The sequence below is a fragment of the Oryzias latipes genome, chromosome 21 (genome assembly GCF_002234675.1).
Source record: "Oryzias latipes chromosome 21, ASM223467v1".
In the NCBI taxonomy this organism is placed as follows: Eukaryota; Metazoa; Chordata; class Actinopteri; order Beloniformes; family Adrianichthyidae; genus Oryzias; species Oryzias latipes.
In genome coordinates this window covers 21,104,563-21,130,633 of record NC_019879.2, presented here as the reverse complement: position 1 = coordinate 21,130,633, position 26,071 = coordinate 21,104,563, and the positions used below count along the sequence as shown (strand labels likewise).

The 26,071-nt window shown below is 36.8% G+C and overlaps 1 protein-coding gene across 2 annotated transcripts in view; it reads left to right on the top strand.

The window, feature by feature from the left end:
* LOC101175693 (potassium voltage-gated channel subfamily H member 7) overlaps positions 1-26,071 on the top strand; it is a 43,813-nt gene that overhangs the window by 14,908 nt on the left and 2,834 nt on the right. The window contains exons 3-14 of one of the 2 annotated variants that reach the window (XM_011489738.3): positions 770-925; positions 3,185-3,625; positions 8,830-9,041; positions 11,693-12,118; positions 14,849-15,248; positions 15,363-15,562; positions 16,351-16,603; positions 20,536-20,741; positions 21,047-21,134; positions 21,249-21,398; positions 22,791-22,947; positions 25,804-25,984. In XM_011489738.3, coding sequence (XP_011488040.1) covers positions 770-925; positions 3,185-3,625; positions 8,830-9,041; positions 11,693-12,118; positions 14,849-15,248; positions 15,363-15,562; positions 16,351-16,603; positions 20,536-20,741; positions 21,047-21,134; positions 21,249-21,398; positions 22,791-22,947; positions 25,804-25,984 — 2,870 coding nt within the window. Of the gene's footprint in view, positions 1-769; positions 926-3,184; positions 3,626-8,829; positions 9,042-11,692; positions 12,119-14,848; positions 15,249-15,362; positions 15,564-16,348; positions 16,604-20,535; positions 20,742-21,046; positions 21,135-21,248; positions 21,399-22,790; positions 22,948-25,803; positions 25,985-26,071 lie in introns of those variants that run through there. The other variant, XM_020713009.2, reaches the window with a different exon arrangement.

Genomic DNA, 26,071 nt, shown 5'->3' with positions numbered 1-26,071 from the left:
TTTAATTGTTTGTTGTTTTATATTTATTTTAGTTTACTGTTATCATTGTATTATGGCTCTGATGTTTTATTGACTTAACCAAACTTTTGTTTGCTCATCAACAAATACACACAAAGTACATTTCTAATTATTGTGCATTGACACTGTGTCATTACTTTAAAGTCCCACTCCAATCATCTTATGATACTGTAAAAGTGTTCCCAGTGGTCTTTTAATTATGATTATACTGCTTTTAGGCAAAATCAAAAAGCCAGCATCGTTTTCTAGGACATAGTTTCTGCAAAGCGGCAGTAGTTTCTTAAATTCACCTCTGAGTTGGGGGTGGGACTGTCAGCATGAAGTAAGCTCCCCAGTTTTTAATCATCCCTTTGTTTACATTCTCTCCAGCTAGTTTACAGCCCCACACAACCCCAACTTGAGATTACCAGTGCAATAAAAATGGCGAGCAAAATTGGAGCTATTCAGCCATAACCTATAGTTTTGAGCGAGTTCAGACGAGGAAAACGAAGACGTACATGGATGCATCAGAAAGAAGCGGAGCAAGGAACTTGCCGACTGTATCACATTCATCACCGCTATAGACTTTTTGCAACAGCATTTTTTCGGCTGCTCCTGATTCACAATGATTTGAACTCAATTTTCTTTAAATATGTTTGGGAAAAAACACCAAAAACACATTTCATTGGAGTGGGTCTTTATTAATTTCCTTCACAAAGACCACAAACCCTTCCACAGATGGAAGCATAAAGTGACTCTGCGTGTCTTTCAGGGTCTGATTTTCAGTGCAGCACTCACATAATCCCAGTGAAGAACGAAGAAGGCGTGGTGATGATGTTTATCATGAATTTTGAACATGTCGTGGACGAGGGAAGTGACAACTCAACCGAGAATATAAGCCCCACATCCCCTACAAGGTCAGATCTACGTAAGTATTAGTTGTACCGGTTCATTGATTCATGCTTTTGTCGTTTTGCAAGTATCTTGACATAAAATACCGTCATAACCATTTTCCTTCTTGTTGTTCCACTTAAAGTTTGTAATCCCTTACTGAAATTGTATCACTTTAAGGAGTGACTATTTTACTCTTGTCTGTGTCATGCATATTTTAGTTAACCAGCACGTTTCAGTTTACACACATTAAAGGAACAAGCATCGTGTCAAGAGAGGGTAACATGCTTATCTGGTCATGTCATTTATGAAGGATCTGTCTTTCTCAAGAAAACAGTGATTCTTTGTGATTCTTCATATTAAAGTCTGTCTTATTATTTCTTGCTAAAACTACAAAAAAATAGTCAATGGCCTCTCATAACTTAAAATATTAGTATTCTGTGAAGTGTCAGTTATTTGTATTCATAAAGCACCAATTTACACTCAAGCTGGTCTCGAGAAGCTTCATAAAGAAAAACTAGACTGATCAGAAAGTTTACATATTTATAAATTCAAATAATTTCAAACTGTCATAATACAACTCAATCTAGATCATACTAATACGGCAAATATTTAAAAAATCTCAACTGTATTAAATGCCAATTTAAATAACCAACAAATTACAGTGAGAGATTTCACAAAAAATAAAAACAACTGATTGGTTAATGCCTGTTTTAAAAAATTTGGGTTCACAAATATTTCAGCATTAAATGGGACAAAACTGTGAGGATTCTGCCCTTGGATGTTTGGTAAATTGTAGTTTTAGTCATGTTCTGTTTTCCTTGTCACTCTCACCAGGTTTGTGTTGATGATCATTCACAGTTGTCTTCATTTAGTTATTTACCCCCAGTGTATGGAAATGTCTGCATTGTCAGGTTTGCTTTGACACTTTTGGTTTCTCAATGGTTTTTTTTCATGTTTATGTTTATTTCTTAAATGTTTCTGCCACTAAGCACTAACCCTTACCGTGGATTGGGAGGGGCTTGTGCTCAGACTGCAGGTTTTTAGGGGAATACTCAGAAACTTGTGAATGAATCAAAATATCCCTTTGAGGTTGTTTATAGTGAGGACTTTACATTGTACTACACTAAAAAGCTCAAAAAGTGGATTTTGCATGATATAGGCAAAATCAACTTTAACTCAATTGTGACTTCTGTGGAGAACAATATTGACTTCCTCTGTGACCAGGATTGAGCAGAATTTGCAAACAGACCAGTGTCTGGATTATAGTGGTTTACAGACAACTTCTAATGTTCACCACTGAAGAAAACGTCTCCACTGATCTGTGCTCCTTTTTATATCATTGCTCTAAATATTGTTAAAAATCTTTCTTACTAATGTAATGGGAATCTAACTTATCCAAATTCCACCACATCTCAACATAGTATATTTTAATTAAATATTATTTTTTAAAAGTTTTTTCCTAAATGTTACAGCTGTTAGTGCTGTGGCATCATTTTAACTTTTTAGAGGAAAAGAAATATTTATGAAAAAAAAATCACTTCTCAATTATAGCTAAAATGTTGCCTCATTAAAACTGTAAAAACTAAGACATATAAACTTGAAACAGACTTTTCAACCAATGACTCTGTGAAATACTACGACTGAAACTGATGTTTTTATAACTTAGAGACCAATTTTTTTTTGAAGTCAGTTATGACTGGGATTGTGGCTAATATTAAAACAACGGTGCTGCCTCTGTTTTGTCTTATTTTGCCTGTATGGGCTTGGAGTAGATACTTCCTGCAGATGACATTACAAAAAAAACATTACATTACATTACAAAAACATCTGCAAACATCTGAAGGCTTTAAAAAAGATCCAACAGTTGTGTGACATTTCCACTTCCGCAACTACATTGCCGGAGAAGTGGTAGATTTACAGTGCGGCAAAAAATGAAGTTCAAACTTGCTGCATTATTTAAAAAAAATTTACCTTTTAACAGCGAAGATGATACTTTAATTAACACACGCTCCTTAACATTCCATAACTCTTATGCTTTGCACAGATGTGCATGACTTTACTTTACTGTATCTTTAATTGTGAAACCCTTTGAAATAAAATCATCAAATAGAAAGATGGACAACAAGATAAAATTTGCTACCCAAGTAACTTTTTATTTGTTAGTGTTAAATAAGAAAAAAAAGAGTAAAATCAAGACAATGCAATTTTTCATATAATGTAATATATCGCAGTAAGGAATTATCTGAATGCAAGTGTTTGTGCCGTCTTGTACAAGTTACCTTTTTTTTTTCAGGAAGAAGTAGATTCTTCCGCTTCCGTCAGGCTGCTTTGAGCTTAATGAATACCAACAAGCAGTCTCTTCCGCAAGAAGACCCAGATGCTGTGATGGTGGACTCTCCCAAAGAAGATGAGGACTCAGTGGCTTTGGACAGCTTTCCTTCACCCACAAAGAGCGTTTGCAGTCCTACTGAGGTCAATGACACGCATGCCCTCATAAGCTCAAGTCACCACTGCTCCCAGACCAGCATCGGCCCAGAACCACTCGATCATTCGTCTCTCAAACTCCCCTGGGAAAAGCTGTACCAGACAGAGTCACACCAGTCCTCCACATCGCTTTCAAACACCTTTCCCAGAGGAAGCACCAGCAGCATGAGGAGAGCCTCATCCATCCATGAAATTGAAGGTTATAGCTCCAACTCCAAAAGCGTATTTGGAGATCGGCAAACAGGTGAAGGTACGTTGAGAGAGTAGCAATTTCGAATCAATGATAGAAGCACCGCTGAGATTGACGCGTTTGATAACTCTAAAGTGCCCGTTTAACTAATTAGACTTGATTAGACTAAAGACATTTTGGCTGAACAGTTTATTAAAGATGTGAAAAAGAATACATTAAGTAGTGGTGCAATCTTTTAATTCATATAAAATTAAGAATAAGGCTTCATGATTTGGGGATTTTTGTTGGGATTTTCATATTTGGGATGTTTAGGATTTCCAAACAACTTAGAATAAACTATTATTTAAGTGTCAAGGCTTCCATTTTATTTTATGCATTGCATCCAGAGGTCATTATAGATTTTTCTGCACGATTTTATGGCGTTGTTACATTTTACAGCAAGACTTTCAAAGAACACAATAAGGAATAACACCCTTCAGACTTTCTCTTTTAATCGGTGGGATTATTGTGTTGGAAATATTTGGGGGGGCGTCAGATGACTTGCCGAGGCAGAGGATGGTCTGAGATTTCCTCTGTGCTTCACACTCAAACTGGCACAAAATGGAAATTTTGACAGCAAATGTCATTGTGGAGTGTTTGCATGTAAACACCTCACAAAATCCTTGTCAGGTACCTGAAGGAAGAAGGACAGGATGAGTGAGCATTCAATACTTTAGAGCAACCACTTGCTTTTATTTATGCATGCTGTAAGATTCATTTTAATCTTTAACTTCATACTAGGATTTTTAGGAACAGACTGCCTCATTTGGGCAGGTGGAAAGCCATGTCTGAACTCTGGAATAGATTAAGAAATAACTCTGGTCCACTTTAATATACAGTAAACCCTTTTTTTTCGCGGGGGTTACGTTCCATAAAGAACCCGTGATAGGCAAAATCCGTGAAGTAGAAACATTTATTTTACAAATAAAGGTACTTTAGAAGCTTTTTTTCAACAAATAACTTCTGTTCTGTACTGTCAAATAAGAATTTTAATCATCGATGTGAACAGAAGGCTTCAAAGTGCGGAGATTAGCACCGCCCACCGCGACCCGTGTAATTGGATTAAACTGGAGAAAATTTAAAAGGATTATGAAAAAAACACAAAGTACAGTCGGACAAATAGTTACTCAGGTGTATTTCACTGCTCTTCAGTCTGAGCTGCTGCATCCTGACTCCGCTCTGCAGTGTTTTCTTCTTTTGAAGCCCGCGGTGCAGGTGTGTTTGTTCGGGAGAAGAACATAGTGATAGGCAGTTGTTGTCGCTGTTTTTTCTTCTTTGCAAAAAGATCCTTATACACCAACATGCCACCATCGATTATGTTGGAGAACTGTAATGAACGGCTCATCAAAGGGTCCCATTCTTGAGCTACTCGCTGAAGTTCAGTGGCCATTCTCACCATGGTTGCTAAGCAACCAAGTGTTAGTCCTTCTTCGTCATCTTTAGCCACACTTGTGTCCTCTTCTTCCTCTTCTCTTTCATCGTCGCTTTGTGGCTTTGTCATTTCTGCCAGGTCTGCATCGGTCAGCGGATGTGCGTCTGCATCAATCAGGGCATTTACGTCATCCGGACTCATGTCATCCTCCTCCGGGATGAAGCAGTTTTTGAACCAATCCAGATTGAGTGCTTTTGTCATCCAAGCCTTTGCATTGTACATCCAGTAAACGGGTTGTTTAAATTTAAATTTGGCAAGCTGTTTTACGTCCGTGTAAAATATTAAACTGCAACGTTATTGACGCACAGGTAGAGAAGAAGCGGAGTGACTTTTTAGCCCATCAGAATGCAGAACACAATGCACAATGCAAATCCATGAAGTAGCGAAACTGTGAAAAGTAAACCGCGTTATAGCGAGGGATCACTGTAGTTCATTTAATTTGATTTTCATTTATTTATTTGTTCCTTTCATGAAAATGATTGAATGTCCAATATTTTTACATGTTTGTCGTACCTTATTGAAAATTTTCATGATTGGAAAGGAGCAGAATTGAAGAATACAAATCTTATAATTGTCTGCTTCCTTTTAAACATTGCATCATATTTACATTTCTCACACCATCACCTGTGCTCAGATTTCACCATATACAGTTCAAATAAACACAGTAAATACATTCAACTCATTTAGTATATACATTCCAAACATTCCATTCAACAGTCAATTTTGTACAGTCTACCGGTAATTTGTTTAGCTTTATACATCTGTTTAAATTGAATAATGATAATGACAACTTTTTTTAACTGATTCTCCTGGGAATTCCACATTTTTACCCCTGCTATAAACCTACACTTTTGCTTTAGTTCGACCAAAATGTTGTTTGAAATCAAATCTTTTCCTATGATTTTCATCTCCTCTGGTAAAAATAAAAAAGCTTTTTCTGAGCTGTTTCTGGCTTTAAACATAACTAATAAGGTCTGCAATTCGATTACATTTTTAAGTTTTAATGAACCTGACTTAATGAAAAGTTCATTTGTATGATCTCTAAATTTAGCTTTGTGAATAATTCGAATAGCTCTTTTTTGTAATAAAATTAAGGGCATTATATTAGTTTCATATGTATTTACCCACACTTCAATACAATATGTAAAATAAGGTAAAACCAAAGAGCAATATAACATGTGCATAATGTGACATTGCAAAATATATTTAGATTTGGTCAGAACAAAGGGCTCTTGGCTACTTTATTTTTTAAATAAAATATATGAGATTTCCATGTTAATTTGTCATCCAACATAACCCCTAAAAATTTAAATGCAGACATCTGTTTTATGTTTTGGTTGTCAATAGACAAAATAACTTCTGTGTTATCTTTATTACCAAACACCATAGAATATTGGTGACAGTTTGCTTGCCAGGGAACCCTGGAGTTTGATACATGCTCTTGGGGGGTTTGGGCAAAAAATTAATGCCATATACAGTGTGAATGTAGATGTATAAGCCATTAAAACCAAGGAGCAGCAGGAAAGTTGGATTAAGTTGTTTCTGAAAAAGTGCAGAAGCCCTTTAACATGTCGTTCTTCTTCTTTTTTACACTTTATCATCGTCAAAGAGAATTTCATGTAATACTGCCACCCAATTCAGCCTCCCTTCAAAAGTACAAAATGAAACCAAATCAAATCATTTGAAGGTCCAACTTTGTTGACATTCTTTGTTCAATCATCTTAAGTAGGATTATCCTGGTCAAAATTATTCTTATTGTTTGTGTACCTTTAGCCTACAGAGTTACCTTTTTTTGTAGTAAAATATGCTAAAGTTAAGAATTATAATATTTTTTGATAATAGATATTTATAAGATGGTCAAAAAATTTACTTTTTTGCAAAACAAAATGTAGTTGAAGATCATGAATGCAGACTTTTAGAAAGAAATCATTTTGCAATGATTTATCTATGAAATGTTAAAACGAGCTGTTAGATTGTGGTATTTGTTGCCAAATTGAAATGAACTGTGTTTGGTTTCTCAGTGGTTGTGCTCTTGAGTTTAATTTGCACTTGGTTGTGTTTCAGTTTGTTATTTTTGCTTTGGAAAGACTCTTTTCAATTTAAAGCCTTATACCTTAGTCACAACTGCCCTTCAGGTGAGATTTTATGATTGCGGAGCACTCTGTGAGTCCGCGGGAGCGAACGTTTTCACACTTACTACACGTACAAGTAAGTAAGGGTGAGACGCAGGTGTGTCGTACATATTTTTTATTATTTCAACCCCCCTTAGCCTGCGCTCTGTGAAAGGTTCCTGTTAGTGCTGTTCAAGTGATAAGTGTGAGACCCGTGCTTGCAGCCTGACTGTTAGAAATAAGAAAATTAGACAATCAGGGTAGTTTGTGTGGGCATCTTACAGACACTTACCTACTAGAGTGGAGATGGGCAAACTACAGCCTGCCAAACTGGAATAAATTATATTAATAATCCTTATTAGTGTTTTGTTTTCCCTATAATTCTGGTGTCTCCCCATACATGGTGCACTAAAACTCAAATTAACCTTTGTTTAGATGCAAAAAGTTATTCTGCATTCATGTGGTGTTGAAAGATTTGTTGCAGTTCTTACTTTAATGTATGTTTTGCAAGTCGTGTATTCATTTTTCCAATAATTCCAACACCACATGTTTGTGTTTTTCCCCATTGGCACTAAAATGAGCACAAAAATCACAGTTAAAAAAACAATATTATTTTTCTCTGAAATATTGTATTTTCAATCAAAATTAAATCATCTTTTCGTCCAGATTCTATGTTTTTTCTTTCTTTTATGAGGAGGATTACCAAAACACTCCAAGCATCTGCTTCTGGTCCACCACTTCTTTCAAAATTTGGAACCCATTGTGGCCCACGAGTCAAAAAGTTTGCCCACCACCTGGACTAGAATGTGGCATATGGACATAGTGTGATAGCATCACACGTGCATCATAAGTTCGTGTAACTTACATTGTCCTTACAAATACTCCACATTACACTTACCACATACACAACACTGGTGTCTTCTATTTCATGACGTTCCTTGGGGTGGGCGCAAAAGCCTCAAGGGAACTGCAAGACACACTTGCCCACCCTTTAAGATGTCGTCCACGATTCTCCATGGGTCCAAACAACCATGTGACTAAGCCATGTGTTTTCAGTCTACAACATATAAGCACAACAAATTAAATGAGAACACATTTTAATCTAAATTTTGTTTTAATTTTTTGTTTTTGTAGAATTTGAAAGTGGTAAAAATAAATATTTTTTTCTTTATTCATTGATATGAACATACTTTACTTCAGTGTTTCTGTGTAGATTAAGATGACTGCTTCCATAACTTGCTATAAATAAATCTACAGTTTATAGATTTATCTTTATCACTGTTATATCATGCTAATACTTTTCATGTGGAGGTTGAAACTCATCAGTTCCATTAATCTTAGATAAATCCTTGCTAAAAGTAACTTATTCAGATAAATAGATAACATAGACTCTCTGCCTACTTTCAGGTCTAAACTCAAAACCCATCTGTTCATTTCTGCCTTCCCATCCTGATTCACTTTTTATTTTTTCTACTATTTTTATTGTGCTTTTAATGTCTATTTTTAACCTCTGTTTTGTAAAGTGTCCTTGGGTTTCTTGAAAGGCGCTTTAAATAAAATGGATTATTATTATTTATTATTATAAAAATAATGCAGCATCTTTTAATCTTTTCTCGCAGTTTGCAAACTGAGATAAGTTTACCAGGGAAATTAATGAGTTTTTTTTCCCTCTAACTCTTCAGGCCCGTTTAACCATGTGAAGTCCAGTTTGCTTGGCTCTACCTCCGATTCGAACATCAACAAATATAGCACTATCAGTAAGATTCCACTGATTGCACTCAACTTCTCCGAGGTGACTGATAAAAAGACTCATTCTCCTCAGACATCTGAGAAGACCATTATAGCCCCAAAGGTCAAAGACAGAACGCACAATGTCACAGAAAAGGTCACACAGGTGAGTCCAAAAGTTTCTTTTGTTGATAACGGAGGATTGTGTGGAATTTATTGTGCGAAAATGTCACATTTTTTCCCCAGGTCATGTTTAAAACTATCTGTTTCTGCATTTTAAGGTGTGCAGGTTACAGTGGTGGATTCAGTGTAACCAGAGGGACAATGTTATTCTGACCACATTGTTTAGATTTAGGAATGTGTTGCAATATCTGTCATGTGACATAACATCAAGTCTGGCAAACGCCTCCATTTATGTCAAACAATATCTAAAGCCTTTCAAGAGACTTGGAAAAGCATTTCTCACATTTGTTTTTACTTTAAAACACTACCCTTATGTGAGACATTGCTAGGACGGGTGCAAGTTGTAACCATAGCAACCACCAAGAAAGGAAATTGTCAACCTGTAGTAAACTCTAAAATATGACCGTGAGGTGTGACTTCATGTAGCATTCCCAGACTCACATGTGCTCACAGTATCTGTTATGAAAGCTTTCATACCCACATAGAAATAATGCCATGTCAATAAAAAGAATGGAAAATCAATAGAAAAATTTGATCAACTGCTTGTTTGTACAGGATTTTTTTTCTTTTAATCCGATAAAAATATGCCACTTTTTATTCTGTCTGAAACAGACAATTACTGATTTCAAAGGGAATTAGTGGCTTGGCTGCCTCCAAGGAGGATTTAGGATTTTGTGATAACCTGATAGACTGCTGTTACTTTGCAGATTACAATTTTTTGTCCCCACCAGGTGAAAAAAAGCAGTTTATAATCCTATGGCTTACAAAAGTAGCATATGTCACATTTCATTCTCATCTTCCTCATTAAGGGGAAAGTGGTATTTCTAGAATAAAAACATTGTTTAGTGGCTGAGGTGTGGATTACATGTAGTAGTACAAAATAGAGTTTTATATAGGTGTATATAAACGCTTAACTGTTTCTGCTTAAACGTGAAAATCTAAATACACTTGTGTGTGTAATCATGAGTGGAAACATCAATAGATTTTAAAAATATTTCACCGCATGGAAATGGAACATGTTCATATAATAAAAATAAAGTTTATTAGTCGCTTGCTGCTTGTGATCGCATAGGCTGTTTAAAAACACAGATACATCCAGGCTTCTCCTGGATCTTGTAATTATTAATTACTATAATACAGGCATGCAAATTTTATGAATACATGTTTGAGCATACTACAAAATGAACACAAAACATAAACTAAAACAAGCATCTCTATCCTGTTTCAAAGTCAGAGAGATTTAGAGCACATGGCTAAAAACAGTGCGATAAGCCGAGAAAGCGGCCAAAAAAGGGAGGGGATTTGTTTCCCCCCAAAAAACTGTTATTATCTGCCCCTTTATGATGCAATGTGCCAAAAGTTCTGCAGATGTTGCTGTGATGCCATTCTGTTCCCTGTTGTCACTGCTGTTTGTTTTCACACTGGTAGATAGCTGCCTTCTTTATGAAAAGAAGATAGAGATAAGCCTTCTGTGCCTGCTGGTTCAGTGCTTCTTCTCTAAGATACATCATCTAGGCAGCATGTGACCAACTTAATTCACAGAGTGTCTCTTCTTTTTCCTATAAGAAGTCATCCAAACTCTAAATCAAAGCAAAATTGGTGTTAACAAAGTATATTGTATGTCAAGAGAAAATATTCCACTGATTATGATAATGCCTTTGGTTTAGAAGAGAAAAAGTGCACATCTTGTTGCCACCCACCTTCCTTTCTTTTACTGGGGTATTTTGTAACTTGTTAAAGTCCACACACTTGCAAAATATTGGTTGGTTACATAACCACAAATATAATGGCTGTTACTCCTAACAGATACCAGCAACAGCCAAGCCAAAAACCATCCTAGAAATGAATTAACTGAAGTCTTCATGAAGTCAAATCATCTCTGTAAAAGCCTCTGTACTGTAGACCTCCATGTCTGGACTCACTGCAGACAAATAACTGCTGTATTTGCTGTCTGACTGCATTCATGGTGGGTCTATGATTCATGCACTGAACATAAGGCAATGTACTGAAAAGACCAATTACAATCATCTTCACTCCAACTCTTTTTTCTGCAGTAAGTTACCCTTCTCTCTGTCTGTTCTGAGTCATTAAGCCAAGATAGGACAAGACTTTGACTTTCAGGGCAGTTAATATGTTCAGAACTCAGCCACAGTTTATTCATAAAAAAATGTTTATTAATGACAAACAAAGACTGCATGAAATGTTAGCCATCTGGATAAAAACTAAATAGGGAATATAACTTTTTTTTTTTAAATAAACTTTTAAATGTTTTGAATGAATTCCCTCATTGTCATTTAATAGTAGTGAAATGCTGGTTTTCTCAGCTGTTTTCTATTTCTATTTTTATATATCGGTATTTGTTTCAAAATGATAAAATAAACATCATTAACAGAAGTAAAAGAATAAATGACTGTGTGCAAAGTTTAAAAAAGGCATTGGGATAAATTTGGCATCTCATCGAGTCCAAGTCTCCTTTTTTCCATTTAGTTCAAACTTAAATTTAGACAAACAGTAATTGTACAGAATTACAAGAAATGAAAACATAGACTGAAAACACTTAATTCTAGTAAAAACGAAAATATATATTTTTTTTTAAATCCCTACATGGTTCCCTTCTTTTACTTGATTTTCCAGGTCTTGTCTCTCGGAGCTGATGTGCTGCCGGAGTACAAACTCCAGACACCTCGCATTGATAAGTTCACCATCCTCCACTACAGCCCTTTCAAAGCTGTCTGGGATTGGCTGATCCTGTTGCTGGTCATCTACACGGCGATCCTCACTCCATACTCTGCTGCATTTCTCCTGAATGACCAAGAAGAGCAGAAGAGGCGGGAATGTGGATACTCTTGCAGCCCTCTTAATGTTGTAGATTTAATGGTGGACATCATGTTTATTATTGACATCCTCATAAACTTCAGAACCACTTACGTCAACCAGAATGAGGAGGTTGTCAGCCACCCAGCTAAGATAGCGATCCATTATTTTAAAGGATGGTTCCTCATAGATATGGTTGCAGCAATCCCATTTGACCTTCTAATCTTTGGCTCAGGATCAGATGAGGTATGTTTTTGCTTCCTTTATCTTTCACTGGCCTTTTATTCCTCCCTTTTACATTATTTTTTTTTCTGAATGGTTCCCATACTTATCCATTAACAAAAAAAAGAAAAAAATGGACGGCTCACCAAATGGCTGTAAATGATGCATCCATGTGAAGAGCAGACCCAGAGCACTGTTTGCTCAGCTTAGATGTAGATGTGAGAAGACCATTGGCAGGCCGGCTGCCAGGCCTGTCAGCTTGTTTGTGTGCGAGGATTTTCTCCCTAAAGATCTGGATCCACTTCAGGGCTTTATCGTGCTTTGTAGGCACTCCATTACACCGGAAAATCTCCTGATTATGGAGCATAATCATCTTTCCCATCATAGCTGCTGCTGCTGTCACTGCTGAGTAAGTTCACTAAATCACAACAAATGGAAAAAAAACACAACAAATCTGCCACAAATCATGTATTTTCTATTTCTAGTAAGACTTTGTTTTTTTGACTACATTTTTTTAAACAACAATTTTTGCTTTAAATTATAAATAGACTTGCACACGCTCTGATGACAGGGTGATTCATAAGTTCTATTTTTAGCCCCTTAAGCTGATGTTTGCAATATATACTGAACAAGACCCACTCAGCTTCATTTTCATTCAGAGAATGAGAGCATTATAGTCGGCTGCAGATGACTTTCACTAGGCTCATTTCATTTGGCAGCTTAAAAAGACAATTTCACTCTCCAAGCACTCAAGCAAACCTTAGGATTGAGGCAGGTAATATATGTGACATGAATTTTATTGTCTTTGCAAAGAGGGAAATCTATTGTGAAAGCTCTGGGCAAAGCAGGCACCACGCAGGGAGGATTAAGTATGACAGAAGTGAAAACAAAAGGACTTATTTCAGATTTGAGTGGTAGAAAATTTTGTGGGTTTTTTATATGTTTATTTTACTATCATTATCTCAGGGTTTTTTTTTTCTTGAAGAATTGAATTATTAACAACCCTCTGTGCCAAATATGACTTTTTCTGAAATATTAATCCAGGGGATTTTTGTGTTAGGAACTATGAAATGAGATAAATATACTATGAGGTCCACAGTTGACAAATTCTGCCATCGACAACAAAGAGTTAGCTCTGTGTTCTGGAATCCTATTGATATCAGCTACCAAAATGTTACTTTTTAAATATTTTTGTAAGGTTTATTAAAGGTTTAAAATTAAACTCTAAACACCTCAACAAACAAACAAACATTTTATCAGTTTTAGCGATTCTCTTTTTATTCTTCACAAACTAATTAAAGACCCACTTTGATGAAAATCTTGTTCAAGTGTCCATGGATTATAGTTTTTGTACTAAAAAGTACATATCTTCTTTTTCCCACACCATTTTTCTCTCCTTGGTGCATCAATATTTTAGAGACGCTATAAAAATCAATTAAACATGTTTTAAGTGCTCATGTCTTATTGAAAGGAGCCACATCTCCTGAAATGGAGACTTGGCAAGTCCCAATCATTTCAGATTAAAAGCTGGGTTAGACAGTTTCCTTCTTGCATGTGTATCGTTTGCAGAAATGAGATGAAATGTGCAAATGCAACAATGAAAACCAGACAATAAGCTGTTCATGCTGCATGTCTGATGTATTCTTTGTATGAGCACAGTATGAATTCTCTGATTATTATTTTTTTCCTGGGGAGCATTTTGTAATAAATAAACTCAATTAGAGATTGTGTTCAAATCTTGAAAAGTGTTTTGCCTCTAAGATTTTCCATGGTTTTTTGCAACAACAAAAACAGTTTTCCATTTTTTGTACATGAGATTTTAGAGTTCAACAAGTCCTTCCCACTGATTGTGTATGAGAACTGGACAGAGTGACCCTTTCCCCCTTTTATTCCAACGAGGAAGTACTCGCTTGACTCCAAGAAGCCAAAAACTCATAGACTTCTATTGAGAAATAAACAGATATTACTCCACCATTCTATTTGTCAGAATAATCATTCTTGATCTGCTACTTTTTTTTAAAAATGTTCTTGCTGATCCCATTTTTTTCTTGGTATTTTTCTTGTACTGCAAGTTATTCAAGTCATAAACTGACCAATTAAATGCTTCAATAAAAGTAGGTGGTCCCATGTCGAATGTAGTTGACAGATTCTCCTGAGCTCACTCCTGATTGGCAAGAGTGCTTGCCATAGAAATGTTGACTCAGACTGACTTGGACTGATCACTGCTTGCTGACGTTGTCTGGCTTTAACTATGTTTATATTGTGAAAAAATGCAGACTGAATTGACTTTATTTGGTTGGAAGTAAGTCATTTTCTATGGGTGATGTCACACTCACTTGGTTCAGTTCTCATATACAGTCAATGGTTCTTCCTAACAGATAGCTAGCTGTTGTAAGTTCAATTTTTGAACTAATGTGTTGGAAAAGAGAGTTGAGTCTACTCTCTTGAAGTCCGAAGCACAGCTTCTGTGCATCTGTGATGAGTAAGGTTGAGGTAGCTGCTGTTGAGGTTCAGTGCCTCTTTAACACCCCTAGCTCCCCTACAAAATTCACTGATGCAGGATTTTGCCTTTGCCGCTACTACTGAAGCTGCACTTACCCTCACAGCTAGAAAAACCCAGCAGCAGTCAACCATAAAATGATGCTGTATTATTTAACAGTTCTGCCTTTCTCCATGGGTGAGGGAGAAAATGACCTGCTATGTGTGGATATTTTTTAAGAATAATAGACATTTTTCCCTCTATGTTCATTTTAGACAACCACACTGATCGGTCTATTGAAGACAGCGCGGCTCCTGCGATTGGTGCGTGTGGCGAGGAAGCTGGACCGATACTCTGAGTATGGAGCCGCAGTGCTGATGCTGCTCATGTGCATCTTTGCTTTGATTGCCCACTGGTTGGCCTGTATCTGGTATGCCATTGGTAACGTGGAGAAGCCATACTTGGACCACAAGATTGGCTGGCTAGACAACCTGGGTGTGTCCATAGGAAAAAGATACAACTACAGTGATCCTAACTCAGGTCCCTCCATCAAGGACAAGTACGTGACAGCTCTTTACTTCACCTTCAGCAGTCTGACAAGCGTTGGCTTTGGAAATGTTTCTCCAAACACCAACTCAGAGAAGATCTTCTCCATATGCGTCATGTTAATTGGTTGTGAGTATTCCATGTTATGCTTTAAGGCATTCATTTTTGATTAAGTCTAGATTGACGGCATGTTTTTTAACTTTCAAAAAGATTCAGCTTCACTGACCACCGTCTTTATTTCAGCCCTCATGTATGCCAGTATTTTTGGAAACGTCTCTGCAATCATTCAGAGATTGTACTCAGGGACCGCCCGCTATCACGCTCAAATGTTACGGGTCAAGGAGTTCATCCGCTTTCATCAGATTCCCAACCCTCTGAGGCAACGGCTGGAGGAGTACTTTCAGCACTCATGGACCTACACTAACGGCATTGATTTGAACACGGTAAATAAAACAAATGAATCTATCACATTCTCTCATGTAACTGTAAAGGATTAAAAATCAAACAAATCAATCCTACTAAATTATTTTCTTGAAGGTTTTTTACTAAAAAAAAAACTTTCTACTTTCTCTTTCTTGTCTGCCTGACATTTGGATTGACATATCTTGATTGGTAAGAGCAGGAGGTACATGCATTTTATTCTTTCTCTTTTTAAGTTCTCTCATTGGGTACAGAGAAGCTTTAATATGCATAACTTTATTTAAAACATCACTGCTAAACAACTCAAATTGTGAGTAAGAAAGCTGTTGTGTTGGTTTTACTTTCAAGCTTAGAGTGTATCTCACAAATTCACGAGCCAGTTGTTCTCAGCATGATGTAACAATGTCCTCAGGATTTCTGGTGATCCCAGAGCTTCCAGCAAAAAACTACTTTTTCCCAGTTAGTTGAGATTGAAGTTCAAGAAAGTTTTGCTTTTGGCTGAAATTTGATTTGAGATGGGTCTCATTATCCAGCTCTTCACAAAGATGCATTCAGGGCATGTTTGTGAAAAAGGGTCAGGGGGAAAACAGCTGCATGTTGAAGGCTGCAGTGTAAACAGAACAGACCCAGATAGCAATCTAAGAATTCACAATTAAGATATTTATAGATATTTATGCAAACAATGACACAAATGTCTTAAAAGTGGATCTTGAATTGCCCTTTTTTTAAAGAACATTTTGTATTCTATTTTATTTATGGGGTTTTGGACATTTTTGGATGGTTGTACTCAGAGATTGTTTCCATATCACAGGTGTTAAAAGGTTTTCCTGAGTGTCTGCAGGCAGATATTTGCCTTCACCTCAACAGAAACCTGCTTAATGACTGCAACGCTTTCCAAGGAGCCACCAAGGGGTGTTTGAGGGCTTTGGCTATGCGCTTCAGGACCACTCATGCACCTCCTGGAGACACTCTGGTCCACAGCGGGGATGTTCTGACTGCTCTCTACTTCCTGTCTCGCGGCTCCATTGAGATCCTGAAAGATGACATTGTTGTGGCCATCTTAGGTAAATATACTACACTGTGGATGACTTTACACTTCAAAGTTTCCCCCTCCTAATTTGGATATGCAATGAACATCACAAATGTATTCGCTTAAATAAAAGAAACAGACCAAGATAAAATTAAAATAAATAAATAAATTAGTTTTGATATTTAAAAAAAAAAACAGAAAATGATGCCATAGAGTAAATTTCTGTAGTGATTGAAATGCATAACTTAGAGAATTTAGATTTAGAGTCAGCAAAGCCAGGTTTCAAACTGAATACAAGGAGATTTAAATTGTGATTGTGATGCCTTCAATAAAACTTTATTCTTCAAAGACAGACCTCTTAGAAAAGGTCAAAAATGCTTGCCCTATTGGCAGATTTTGTTTTTAAAAAACAAAAAAAACTGCCATTCGGGTAAGAAAGTAGTCTTACGGAGAATTCTTATTTTAAGAGGAACATTCTAGATTAATTTGCTTTTGAAAAACTTCTTAAAAATTATTAATTTTCTTTCAAGACAGAAATTACGACATTTTTCTTGAATCAAGGGTCTTTTTATTTTCTTAAGATATGGTTTTTGCACCGTAGGAAAGTATATTTTACTTTTTGATGTGGTTTTATATTCCATTTTTGTACAAATATAAAGATTTTAGGGGTTAAAGCCAAAGCTGACTGAATACGTAAAAGCTTGCAGCAAAAACTGTGGCTCGATATGAAAAATAACATTTTAATTTGTCTATCTTTATTGAAAAATCTTAATGCCGTAGAATTTGCTGCAAGTCATTTGTTCCTCAGAGCACTTAACATTTAAGAAAGAAGTGATGAATGTATGAAAGCGTAAGGATAAAAGAAAAAAAGTAAGAAAAAAGAAAATCATCAAAGCTGAACCAGTTGTTACTCAGTTATATGGAATTTTTCAGCATCCTGATTTCATACACAGAATTTCTGCAGCCTGAGGCGTAGATGTTTCAAAGGTGTTCATGCTTTTGTTCTCACACAACTCCTGCCTTCCTTTTGGCACTGAAGCAGATGTGTTGTTATGTAACCCCTCACCTAAACTGACAGCTTAAGGCTTTTGTGATTTTGTTAAAAGAAACATCCACTAAGTCCTGCCTATATGACAAAATTGACAAATGCAAAAATAATCAACTAATTTATCCACGATGACCAATGTTCAGCACAGTTTTAATTAAAACAGCAATGTTAAAAATGAAAAAAATAAAAATAAAAAAGGAAAAACAGCATATAAGAGCGCCTACTCATGTCTGATGTTTATCTGGATATGAGCTAATGATGCTACATTAAAAATAGTGTCTTCTTCAAGCAGTGGTTAGACTTTGTTTTTTCTTCAAAATCAGGGGCTGATCTTGTTCTTCAGGGCAGAACAGTTACACCCTCTGACGGGGTTTTGTGTAACATTATCCATAAATAAGCTGATGCTAAAACTAATGCTACTGATGGATTTTGTCTGGCAAAAGCTTCTGCACCACATGAATGAGGGAAATGATATTGTAAATGCATCAGCTCAACTCACAGTCTGAAGTGCAATTAAAAGTGGTCAGTGTGCATTAAACCTTGTTTGTTCTAAATCTATATAAAAAAAGCTGCACTTAAAACACTCTTTGAGACAGTTAAAAAAAAAATAATTATCCACTAAATTGTTATGATTCAATTTGTTGCCATGCAGCTATGCACAGAGGGTTGCAGAGTTGAAAATGTAAAAATTTAACAGCACAGATTTTGTACCTATCCCTGTGAAACTAGAGACTTTGTTCAAGTCAGAGTCCGTGTGTTTCGCAGATTTAATAAGTCTAGTTTAGTGTGACATTTCTTTAATAGTCTGTTGGTCATAGGGTTGAAACTCTCGCTGTATTGTACCGTGGAGTTCCGGAGACATAAGAAAAGGGGATAAGGTCTTTAATGAAGCTAGTGGCATTTCACACGCAGAGCTGCTGGTCCACATGTTTAAAAAAGGGCAGTATATAAGGAAACATCTTATTTTGCCAAAGCACAAGAGGAATTAGCTTTATCTAGCTTTATCTTTTGGTTTTGACTATGAAAAAGACACATGGATTAAGGAAGCATGCAAACTGAAAAGTGAAAGTTAAGACAGAAATGAAACTGTGGTGTGACCAATTATAAGTTTGTAGCGTGTTGGGAAGTATATAAACAGATTTTATTTTTACATTGCATCTCTTTTTAATCAGAATATTGAGTTTTTGAAGCACACATCTTGTTTTTTTAATTTATTTGTCTGATAACATAAATATGGATTTATGACAACTAGAAACTTTGTTCACCTATAAGAAAAGGAAGAAATGATTTTCTTATCTTGTATTTTCAGAGAAAACAAGAAGGTAATTGATAAATAAGACATTTTCAATTAACTAAGCCCACAGCTTCGACCAAAACAGTAAAATAAAAATTTGGAATAATATCGTATACCTTTTAAAGACCCACTGGGATGAAAATAGTAGTGTTGGTGTTTATTATTTATGTTCTTGTGGCATTTTTCTGCTGATGGAGGACACATATAAAGAAAATTATGCTCAAAATTGTATTTCTGGGTACTTGTTAATTCAAATCGTTGTCAATTAGGAGCAGCCAAAAATGCTGTTTGAAAAAGATCATGTTTGTTGTGACGAAAATACAATGGTCGGGCCACAAGCTCTCTTATGATGCATCCACTTGTTGACGACTAGATCCATGTACGTCTTTGTCTTCCTTGTTTGAGCTACCGTCTGGCTCAAATCAGTTTAGCTGGATAGCTCCAATATTGCTCACCATTTTCTTAGTTTTAGTTTGGGATTGTGAGGGCTTTTAAGCTAGCAGGGGAGTATGTAAACAGAGAGCTCTCAGCATCAGGGAGGGGAAGAGTGGGCTGGGTTGCTGAGCGCCAACCGTCCTGCCCACAACATAGTTCTAAAAAATTACTGCCAACTTTGTCCTAGAAAACAACAGTTTTTTTTTTTTTTTTTTTTTTTTTTTTTAAATATAAACAACAATCATAATTAAGAAACCAGAGGGAGCGCTCTTACAAAAACTCAAAAATGATCGGAGTGGATCTTTAGGTTGTTTACAGTCACAAATAACTTTATTTATTTTATTGTCAATACTAAAATATTGGTTCATGAATGAGTCATTCCTTTCATTTTGTAATTTATTTGGATTATAAAGTTTTGGCCCTCGGTATTTGTCCACTCAAAGTGCTAAAGCATGATGTGGACACATTCAAAGCCATTCCATTACATCACTCCGCAGGAATTAGTCTACACTTCCAACAGGGTTTTAAATCCTTGCAATGAAAGCTGCATGTGAGAGAGGTGCACACCTCAGTGAGAAGCTCTCCTCTGAGGTGTGCAGCGTGAAAGGCACACAGCAGACAGTCTATCATATCTCTGTGCCAAACCCCTGCTTTCAGTGTTGACATTTCATGAACCCCACACGTCAACAAAGGGATTTTTCATGATGCCCTTTAAACCAGACCTCTTGACCTTTGAAAAGTGGATCCACCCTCATTCAGTGGAGGAAACTCTTTTATTCCCAAAATAAACCTATGATGGACTGGATTTTTAAAGCATTGTGGATGTTTGATCAAAAACTGGCCTCAATTGACACAAATACTTCCTTTGAAGTAAAAGAAAAAGGGTTTCAGTCATTATTAACCTCTATTTTGGTCTCACATCAAAGTGTTACCGTTATTTTTGAGGATGAAAAAGCGATCAAAGATGGAAAGGAAAATGATTCAAAGGATTTGGAAAAACTTAACAGAAAGGAAGGATGTTTGATTTAGAGCTGAGGATTGGGAAGACACTTCCAAACAAGTTCGCATTATCTGCAAATGTTCACTTTCAAAGCCATTGCAGGAAAAGATGCAGTTAACGTAACTTTCTACTTAGCAATATGATGAATAATTGAATAGTTGATGGGAATGTGTCTTTGTTTGTGACCAGGAAAAAATGACATTTTTGGAGAAATGTTTCATCTTTATGCCAAGCCGGGGAAGTCTAACGCGGATGTGCGAGCTCTGAGTTACTGTGACCTGTGCACCATTCAGAGGGAGGATCTGCTGGAAGTGCTGGATATGTACCCAGAATTTGCAGACTATTTCTTCAACAACCTGGAGCTTACATTCAACCTCAGAGATGAACCCACAAAGGTAGACATAACTTGATCTCAGTTAATAATCACTATATTTAATGAAACAAATGAGACTGAAGTGTGTCTTTGTTTCTGTTTGTTTTTCAATCAATGTATTTCATTATTTCTGTAATAAGTTTGATAAATCTGTGTGATTTTTTTCTTGTATTGTCTACAATTAATGATAAGATAAACCAAATCAATCAATCAATGATGGGATGAGATCAGTTTAAGTTGCTGCTACAATTGCATGGACTTTTTTTTTGGATTTCAACTTGAAGAATGACACCACTTTCATTCAGACATAAATTCTAACTTCTGCAGCCCTGTGATGATGAAGAATGTGAACCAGATGGCGAGGCCAATAAACCCATAAAAAGAAGAATCTCTTTCACGCCAGGTTTACCCAAAGGTCAGTGGAGACTTTCCTGCTGTACTGCTCTGTTGAGAAAGTAAACACAGAAAAGTGTTTTGTTCTTACTTTAATGCTAATATATGTATATGATATTTTTTTTACGTGTAACAGAAATGGATGAAGGTGATCAAAAAAGAAGAGGCTCTAGCTCATGTTTAAAGAGAAGTTCAGTGGTCCTGGGTTCTTCATCACTCAGTGTTCCAGCCCTGGACACAGAGCTTACTCACAGAGATGGCTTGGAGGTAACACCATCTGTTGAAGGTAATTATTCTTAATAATGATTGTAAAAAGAAAAAAACAAATTAACACACTTTCAGCTATCCTGATGCAGTAACAGAGATTTGGGCTTGATACTAAAGTCTGACTCAAACCCTAGAACCTAAAACTTTAGATATTAACTTTGTGGCAATAAAATATTCACCTGAAGAATGAGACTTGCAAAAGTGACTTTCTAGCTTCTACATGAACAGAAGAAAAGCAGCATTATAACATATAGTATTGTCATTGACTCAAGGTGCTACAAAAAATAAATTCAACCAAAACCAGTATTAACAATTGTTTTCAATTGTTATCTCCAAAACCTGCTGTCAGTTTATTATATGGGATTTTTGTTCTTGTATATTTGTGTCTTTTTGTGTTTACGTCTTGTTACATTTAAAGTATGTGGCTTTAGGGCAGCATTTCTGTCTCTCATATTTATTAAATGCAAACACTTTCAACTTGTAAGAGCACTTTGTTGCACATTTAAACTATAACCAACTTGCTGTATTCAGAAAGGAGACTAAAAATAAACTTATTTTGCTAAAGTCCCTTTTCAAAATCACAGATAAACATAGGTTCTACAAAGCAAGCCCACCCCCCTTCCCCCCTCCCATTGCTGCAAGCATTCTGTTTACAACCGTTCAACCTGATGTGCAACAAAAATGGCGAGCAATATTGGAGCTATCCAGCCGTACAGTTTAGAGCCAAATGCCACCTCGAATGAGGAAAACAGCGTATTTTCTTCATAACAAATTTTTCATCTGCTCCTGGTTCACAACAATTTCAATAATGAAAAACTCAGAAATGCAATTTTGTGTGCAATTTTCTTAATAAATGTCCTCCATCATCGGAAAAATGCCACAAGAAAATGTTAAAAACACGTACCCAAAAAAAAACATTTTTATCTTTGAAAAAACCCTAAAAATTTCGTAAAAAGAACTGGAAACTCCTCTCTGAAATGTTCCAAACAAGCTCCAACACAGACCTTCTTGCTGTGAACCAACAGCCATAACAACCACTTTCTGCTTGACTTATTGATTGATTTATATAGATAATCTATTGTGCTAGGGCCATTTGCACACAGCAGCCTGATATATATTTAAAATGTACAATTAAATGTTCAATTCCCTGTTTAAAAGCTCCACAGGGACCAATCACATATCACAGAAGAACAGGTGGAAAACAAAAGTGTGTCTAACAGAGATAACAGTGTAAACAATCCTGCAATAATCCCTGGTGCACCAAGGCTGATAAAGATACAGCAAGGAACCTTTTTCCCCACACATCCTGCTGAGATTAATTATGGTCTGTTTTTTATCATTGTGTTATGAAATGTTCAATAACTAACCCAGAGTCAGACTGAAAGGCACGTGTGTTGATCACGTTCTTCAGATCTGCAGAGTGATAAATGGGCCTGCAAGAAACCTGCAGACTATCTGGATGAGTCGGCACATTTCCAGGACCTCCGTGAGTATGAGAACTCTGCCAGTGAGGTCACATATGGAGAGGTGGAACAGCGCTTAGGTCAGCTTCAGGATCACTTAAACAGGTACGGCTTTTTAGAATCATCAACGTTAAGGCTGCCCTTCCTTTAATACATTTTGAATTACCATATTTTCTGCGCTATAGGGCACACCGGATTGTAAGGCACGCTGTCAATGAGTCGTCTATTTTCAAACTTGTGTCGAATGTAAAGCGCACCAAACTATAAGGCATATTAAGCGAGACAAAACAATCATAAATATTCGCTTATCATTCAAATGATCAGAATCAGGTGTACTAATCACTTGAACTGGTGTTTGAAATCAAACACTCAGGCAAGCACTCAGTGCAGAGACAGAAATGCAGTGGAGATGCATTCTCTGGAGTGATGAATCATATTTTTCTATCTGGCAATCTGATGGACGAGTCTGGATTTGGAAGTTTCCAGGAGAACAGTACATTTCGGGTTGCATTGTGCTGAGTGTGAAATTTGGTGGAGGAGAAATTATGGTGTGGGGTTGTTTTTTAGTACGTGGGCTTGGCTAAGTACAATTCCATGCTCCCAACAATTCCATGCTCCCAACCTTGTGGGAACAGTTTGAAGCGGCCCCTACCTCTTCCAATAATACTGTGCACAAAGCAAGGTCCATAAAGACACTGTTTATATGTGAGTCAAGGCAGGTTATCGAATACTTTTGATAAAATAGTGTATTTATAAAACACCCAACCCAGCTCGTAAAAAAAACTGACATTTAGACGGAGCGCAAAATCATTTTGAAAACCAGAATGAATCCATACATAAGGTGCTCCGGAGTTTTGAAAAAAAAAATAAGGCATTTAAATGTGCCTTATAGTGCGGAAAATATGGTTCTCCAGAAAGCAAACCCCAACCATTTGATGGGTTGTTATTGATAATATTTTAATCACGTGACTCATTTGGTTGTACAGTTTTTGAAAAGGCAGCAGTAAAACGCTCCTAAACTTTTTTATTTATTTCACAAACAAATAGGGAAAAAAATAGAATTGATATTAGGCACTTGCATGCTTGTGTGCAGAAACCTAAATGGTCAAATTTGAATTTGGATTACCACTGTTCCACCATGCAGCCTGGCACAGTGAAACAGTGGTTAGCGCTCCCCGGTTCAAGTCCTGCCTGGGGGACTTGAAACAGAACGTCATTGGGGGACCTTTCTGTGTAGAGTTTGTATGTTCTCCCCGGGGTCTCTGACTTCCTCCCACAGTCCAAAAAGATGTTCCATAGGTCAATTGGCAAATTGGTCTATTGTCAATTGTCCTTAGGTGTGAGTGTGAGTGTGAATGGATGTGTGATATGTGGCCCTGCGACAGACTGGCAACCTGTTTAGGGTGTCCCCTGCATTTGCCCACCAGTGGCTGGGATAGGCTCTGGCAGCCCTGTGACCCCAAAAGGGACAAAACGGAAGACGATGAACCATTTGATGGGTTGTTATTGATTATATTTTAATCACGTGACTCATTTGGTTGTACAGTTTTTGAAAAGGCAGCAGTAAAATGCAGCAGTAAAACGCTCCTAAACTAAGGACGATGAATGAATTTAGATTACATTTTTGATTTGCGTGCAGACTAAGAAAATGTAGGAACATTTAAAAAATAAAAATACCAGATTTGTGCTTGAACATGTGATAGAAACTATCACGTTTTTTTTTAATAGTTATTTATTTTTTGTTTACATGATAAGCACCAGTCAATCAACTAAAATAATAGTGCTTCTTTTCATTGGACTTTTTACTAAACTGTTCGAGCGACTTTTGTTAAATGGTCATGAGGTGCCATATTTTTATCATTGTCACCTCCCACACTTTTAAAAGTACATGGAAGTTATTCTGAATGTTCGTGAGTAGGTGGAGGAAGGCTATTAGTTGGCAGAAGCTGCTTAAAGACTCTGAATAAGACTGAATCCACCGTGCGCAAAATATACCGTTCTATGGAGGGACCGCTGCACCTCAAACTTGAGAATGAGCTGGAACTGATGTCTGTGCTATTTTGCAAGCGCCGGCAAGAACTATTTAGAAAACTGATGACCAAGTGTAAAGTCTGAATCAGCTTTTAATAATAGAAATAATGTGTGGTCTGCCAATTGCCAGAAGCTGACATTTTCTTCTCATTATTTTCTGAAGACATGCATTGGCCACGGTTTCAACGACGCATCAACAGGCACCTGACACAGACATTAAAAAGAGCAGGAAGGGTTATTTTTAGCAGGAATTATAACAGACAGCGAAAGATAGCATAAGAGTGCCTGAAAAGCTGGACTAGCACATTTTATTAAGCACTAACAAGACATTTTATCCAGTGCACTGTTTCTGACCTGTTTTTTTTTCTCATCTAATGCATGCTGGCTGCAGGATCAGCAGCACTTTTCTGTCATGCCGTGCGATTCTGCGGCTCGCTCGTCTTAAAGCATATGACACGAAAAATTCTTTAAAATATCTGTTTAAAATATAATAAATCCAGTTGAATGAAAACGGGACTTTATATGTCAAAAGTGAATGCTCGTGGCTACGTTTTCTAATGGTTCTGCCTGACACCTCCAAATATAGATCCTGGATGATGTCTACTTATAATTAGATTGACCAGAACAAGTATGATAAGTAATTCCCACCGTAAATGCTGGTGTCACACCTCCTACATGGAGCTCATTTTCACTCCAGGCTGCTGCGTTTTTCAGCTGCTTCTCCTGCAGAATCTGCTCTCTTCTTACCATTTTCCTCCTCTCAGGAACAGACCCTCCATCTACTGCTCAGTGAAGTCAGATAGAGGGTGCTTTTAGCCATTATCAGACCCAGTCAGAATCACACTCTTCAGAATTAAGCATCCGTGTCCCGTTGTCAGAGATTGAGCGTTGTCTCCGTCTAACTGTCCTCCCTGCTTTGATCTTTTTCAGGCTGGAGTCCCAATTGATATCAGATATCCAGTCCATCCTGCAGATGCTGCAGAGACAGTCGACTCCGGGACCCCCCGCCTACAGCACTGTGACTGCCAGTCTGGACTATCACAGACCTGCTGTAAAGGTTCAACCAGCTGTTCAGACGGCAAGCAGCTTTTTCAGCCATACAGCAACTCAAGTGTGTAAAAAATATATATTTTTTAACAAATAAATCTATTGTGTGTGACTTCCTGAGATGTTCTGGTAACATCTTTATTTTTAGTAA